General features: G+C 44.6%; 1 protein-coding gene across 2 annotated transcripts in view; it reads left to right on the forward strand.

The window, feature by feature from the left end:
* IL12RB2 (interleukin 12 receptor subunit beta 2) overlaps positions 1-4,445 on the forward strand; it is a 62,402-nt gene extending 57,957 nt beyond the window's left edge. For both annotated transcript variants that reach the window (XM_036933141.2, XM_036933142.2), the window contains one exon: positions 3,842-4,445. In XM_036933141.2, coding sequence (XP_036789036.2) covers positions 3,842-4,378 — 537 coding nt within the window. In that variant the 3' untranslated portion in view covers positions 4,379-4,445. The remainder of the gene's footprint in view (positions 1-3,841) is intronic.
* The last annotated feature ends 1,555 nt before the right edge of the window (positions 4,446-6,000 follow it).

Consider the following 6,000-nt stretch of genomic DNA (forward strand, 5'->3'; position numbering starts at 1 on the left):
AGCAAGCTGTGTGTTCAAGGGGAGGAAAGTGGCATGCCAGTGTTCTTCCCATTGTCCAGGGCTTGGCAGCTCCACACTCTTTCTCACACCTTGTAGCCCTTCTCCTCCAAGATGCTTCTTTTCAGTTACAAGTGTATCTTCTCATTCACACCCTTCCTCAGGCCAGAAGCCAGTGGTACCAGCCCCTGCTCAGGAAAAGAGCTGATCTCAGCCATGTCTGCCTAGGTAGGAATTGCAGTCACTGCAGCTTAGTGCCTTTGAAATAAGCCTTGGATGTTTAACACCTCACCTCTGCCACTTACTGTGGGGAGGACCCTTGGGCAACTTGCCTGATTATCTGAGTCCTGGTTTCATCCTCTGTAAAATAGGAACTGGCAATACCTCCCATGCATACTGTCATAAAGATTAAGTAGGGTGCCATGTAAAGTACACAGGTCATACAAGGCAAAATCATTCACTTTCTTTCCAGGAAGACTTACACTTGAAGTTTCCTCTACTGAGGGGTTTTGTCACTGTTAAGTTTCAACAAGAAAAGTAATAATAGTCATTAATATATATATATTACATGTTTATATATCAAATACATGGCACATAATTATATGTAACATGCCATATACTTACGTTTATATATAATACATATATTATTATTCTGTATATATCCACTTAAAAAATTTTTTCATGCATTAGCATCTAACCCATGTAACAGCTTTTTGAGGCTGTACTATTTTATTTTCAGATAAGGAAACAGGCAGAGAGAACTAAGTAACTTGCCTAGTGTTAGTCAGCTAGTAAGTGGTGGATCCTGGATTTACATACAAGTAGGATGTGCTATCCACCCTTGTACTATACATTCTAAAAGGTCTTAACACATAGAGTGAGGAGAGTATATAAAGCAGTTAACACCTATGAGTTGAACAAAGAGGTGTTCACACGCTGGACCCTCACTTGGTGGCAGTATTGTAATGACTTATGGGAATGCACTTGATAAGGATGCCATTGCTAGTATTTAGAGGGGGTCCAAGTACCAGGAGCTGAATTAGCTGAGCTTTGAGATCTCTCTTCCAATGCTGAGATTCCACAGTCCCGAGTCCTCAAAGCCTGAAATAGCCCAGTGGGAGGCAGCTCTGGGTCAGTCGCAGACACCTGGCTCCCAAGCTAGGAGCTTTGGTGTCGTGAGCTCTCTTTGCCTCTGCCTGAGCATGAGAACATAAACTGAAGTATGCAGAGCCACTGGAGGGTCCATAAGAATCCTGGAAGAAATGCTGAGAAAGACACACAAAGGGTTAGAGAAAGTAACACAGGTAGAAGATAAGAGAAATTGCCATACACATGCTCGAAGTTGTATAGTATTAAGTATGCTCATCGCAGCATTATAAATAGAAGCCAAAAACTGGGCATAATGTAACCTGCCACCAGAGGGGCAGGTTACACATTTGCGTACATCCACATAACCAGATATTATGCAACCACTAAAAGAAATGAGATCTTTAGGTGTCTAAAAATATATGAGATAATTAAAAGTGAAAAGAGCGAAGTTCGCAAACAGTTGTCTGAAGTGGGTTCTCCTTTGTATAAAAAAGGGAGATTTAATGCACACACACACAGCTCCAGCATGTGCACAGGTATTTCTCTAAGTCCCATAAGAAGCTGATAGTGGTGGGTTGCCTTTGGGGAGGGAGCTGAGGGTGTGAGGGCCACTTAATTTTTGTTAGAAATTCCCTTGAACTTTTAATATTTATTTAAACTATGCGCTTGTATTTCTTTGACAAAAATTAGAAAAAAAAGTTTAGCTTAAACATGGCATCTGTGATAAAAGCCTTGAGGCAGCCACAGAATGTTTCTTGACCCTTAAAAGACTGTTTTTAAAGACCCAAACTGTTCTTCTGATGATAGGCTGAGGTAGAGATCAGAAACACAAGACTCTTTTTACCTCCAACAAAATGTGCTTTGAGTTCTCAAGACTTATATTCTGATACCATTTCTTAAGATGTGGCTAAAAAGCCCATGTCTTAAAGCTCTGAAGGAAAAGGCCAAATCATAAAGGGCACCACTGGGATGTTATCCACTTTTGAGCTCGTAAAAGCTAAATAGTGTCCATATGGTACCTGAGCTAATAGTGGTCTACAAGGCCCTGCCCAAGGGCTTGTCAGCCAGAGGGCCTGCTTTGCAAAATGCCTGAGAAGTACCTCTATCAATACTGCCAGAGCTTTCTAAGGAGGCCTTACCTTGTGAAAACAGCAAGCTGCTTCTGCACCCTGTGTAATCTTCTACCATAGTTGTTGTAGTGGCACTTGGGCAGCTCTGCTTTCCAAGGCCACCAGCCATGTTTTAAGCCGGACTATGCCAGGGCCAATGGACGTCTGTCCCGTTAGAGCACCATCATTCACTTTTTGGGCACTTGCCATGCTCAAAGACAAAGGAGGGGACATCAGAGGCTAATCCAGACCAAACCACTCTTGCACAACTTGGCATTTGACAGATAAGGTAGCCAAAAGCCAGAGAAGTTGAGTTTTCCAAACCTGTATCAGTCTTGGGCCTAGTTCTCAGGGTTTGCTCTGTCCCAAGGCTATTTTTTTTTTGTCACCCTATACCTCCCTAGTAAGAAATGTTCCCTGCTCACAGATGGCTTTCAGACATGTGAAAAAAAAAAAAAAAAAAAAAGGAAAGTAACAGTATAAAGCATCACATGCCAAGGGCACAATGAGTGGTTTCTTCCGGGTTGTAGAGTCCGGTGGAGGCAACAGTCACTAGGGGTTTCATGAAAGGTGGTGGCGGCAAGCAGGAGATGGTGTACCAAACAGAAGTGGGTGGAGGCTGGCAGTGGAAGCAAGTGTAGGGCTAGCCTTGAGGAAAAGTTTTAGTATAACCAGTATGAGGTGGTTGAAATAGTTTCTGAAAACCATGGGGAGGTAGAGGAAGATGCAGGAGCCTGATTGCCAAGCTAAGGGCTAAGAACTTTATGTGTATGTAAGTAAGCCCGAGTCCTTCAAGGCTTTGAATTCTGCTTAGAAAGATCAAGTGCTCAGTGTGAAAGATAGTTCAGAGGATGTAACGAGAATCCAATAAAGCCTATTAGGAGAAATGTTAGTAAGTGCTTGGGACTGGATTCAGCATTCATTTGGGAAAGGAAAAAGATATGACATTTAAGAACTAGTAACTTACATGATGTTGAGAGAGATACAAAAGTAACAGACAAAATTAGCTATAGGGGAGGAAAAGGAAAATTTCAAAGTTTTCAGAGGGGTCTTTATTAACAGCAGAACAAGGTTATTAACTGCCTAAAACTTTTCAGTAGTTGTATCAATGCCCAAACTGCTCAGCATCTCTTAAAATTCCCATCACGTAACCTATTTCCAAAACTTCAGTTTGTTGTAAGAATGAACTAGCAGATTCCAGAATAGACCAACCCTCCATGCCCACCACCTCCCTACCTGGAAATTACTGTACATCTCTCAGGGTTCACCTCTAGTGTGACCCTTTTAAAGTCTCCCCTGACTCCTCCCCCCAACAGGACCAAGCTCAGCCTTTCCTTTGCACCCACTATGCCCTCTATCCTAGGGAAAAACAGCTAGTGCAATTTGACTCACCAGAAAACAGTTTGCTTGATGGTTGGGCTGAGCAATGAATCACACTCACTGGCTGGGAGTTGAGGAGCCGATGGCTCCTGTCTGCCTGCCTCCCCGATGTTTGCTTCTCTGACCTTGCAAAGCCAAGGGCCCACAGTAACCCACTAATGCTGCCTAGGCAGTGCAGGATGTGAGGCCTTTAGAAACCCTGGAGAAGTCGGTTGTCAAGGCTACTGACTTATCATAGTCCTGAGAGCCTCTTCGTCCCTTCTAAGGAGAAGACACAGCTGCCCTTGGACAGGCTCCCGACAGACTGGGCCACTCCTGAAGAACCCGAGACCCTGGTCATCGACGAAGTCCTTCACCAAGTAACCCCTATCTTCAGACATCCCCATCACCCCAACTGGCCAGAAAAGGGACAAGGAGTCCAAGGTCATTATACCTCTGAGGAAGACATACGTTACAATGCCTCAAGCCCCCCACCTCCAAGACCTCTCACAGCAGAGACAGGACAACTAGTGGATCTATACAAGGTTCTGGGGAACAGAACTCCTGACTCAAAGTCAGGGCACCCAGCCAGCCCCTTGGCTGTCCTCCCAGTGGACTATGTTCCCACCCACGGGGGCTATTTACCCACCAACACAGATTATCTTCCTTCACGTGAAGCTTCTATAGCTGACCATCTGGAAGAACTGGAGCCTCAGCACATCTCTCTCTCAGTTTTTCCCTCAAGTTCCCTTCACCCCTTCTCTTGTGGCAAGAAACTGACTCTGGATCGGTTAAAGATGGGGAGCAGCTCCCTAATGCCATGAATGGCAATGCTTGATGCTTGAAAAGCCAGTGTGCCCTCAACCAGCACAGACTGCCCCATCTATCCAGTCCCCGTGCCAGTGATCATCACCTCTGGGTGCTACCATCAGGTCCGGTTACAGCTAAAGGGCAAACAACTCAGAATGAATCTTGGTAACCCAGATACCCCACCTTGCCTTCTCCAGAGCCTTTTGATTATGTCCTCCACCATGTGGATGCTCCAGTCTGGGTTCCTGCAACTTAATCTTGGCTATGCTGGCCAAAAAGGGGATATGGGTAGAGTGGAAACCAAATCTCTTAATGGCAATGACAAAGTCCAGAGGGCCATTCATGCAACAACTATTTATAAAGCAGCTATTACATAACAGGTTTCGTGTCTGTATCAGTATTTTTCAATAGCCCTTTCTGAAACAGAAATATTCTATATGTATCTGCACTGTTCAGTAAGCACTATGTTGGCTATCAACCACTTTGGAATGTCTGGTACAACTCAGCATCTTAATTTTGACTGTCTAGTCACACATGGTTAATGACTACTGGGTTGCAGTACAGTTCTAGATGGCTACATGAGAATTACAGGGAACCTTAAAAACAGATTAACACTTACAAATAAGGCCAGAGAAGACCCTGTGACCACTAGTAATAGGGCTCCCAAGATGATGGCTGTCCTTACTTGTAGAAGACTAAGAATCTACTTTTTTCCTAGTTTGTTTAGCTTCCACCCTCTTCCAGAGAATCAAGGGCAACCTGATGGTGGAAAACCACCACAGTGCTTGGGCCAGCAGCCTCCCCTCTGATATCCTGTACCTTGTGAAGGAGCGGGCCCTTGGATTTCCTCTTCTGTTCCAACAGGTGCTGCCTTTAGGACTTGGGCTATCTCAGGATCTAAGACCCAAACCACCAAGGCTGCCCTCAAATTTAAGGTATCCCCTTCTCCCAAAGGCATCCTACTTTTCCTTCCTTGGGAAGGACTGAACTGGTCCTCAAACAGCTCAAGTTGAGCCTGCAAGATACTTCTTTTCCCTAACACGAACTCTGAACACAATACATGTTTTACTCCTTTAAAGCTGTGACCCCTGCCTTGTCACCCTCCCATCAACCACTGTTGCATTTCTCTCTTCCACCATAGGCACTTCTGCTAAGCTGCTGGGAAAAAGTCTTGCCCTAAATGCCATGAGCACCTAGTCATCCTAAAAGAATAGGATGAACTGTTGTTATTGAATTCCTCTTCAGCTTGGGACCTACCCTCTAACACCATCCCACTCCAACACTGCAACTGAGGCAGCATTGGTTTACCAGATGTTCCTCAGAAATTGAAGTGATGAGTATTAACTCCGCTTCTTCCTTTAACTCTTTGTCCATGCTTCCTGCCATTTCAGAGTTAAACCTATTTTCTCTCAAGCTTTCTCTGAAAGCCCCAAGACCCTTCCTACATCTTTCCCTGCTCTACTATTTAGCTGTTAATGCTGCACCCCTACACCAGGGTGCCTTGCATCTGGGCAGCTTCAATGTTGACTCGCCCACACCCATAATATGGTGCCCATGGTTTGACTGTTTGCAATGGACCATTACAAGGTCACCTTCTCAGGTCAACCTATCATCTCTTGACAATGAGTGCTTTTTC

The sequence above is a fragment of the Manis pentadactyla genome, chromosome 4 (genome assembly GCF_030020395.1).
Source record: "Manis pentadactyla isolate mManPen7 chromosome 4, mManPen7.hap1, whole genome shotgun sequence".
Lineage (NCBI taxonomy): Eukaryota > Metazoa > Chordata > Mammalia > Pholidota > Manidae > Manis > Manis pentadactyla.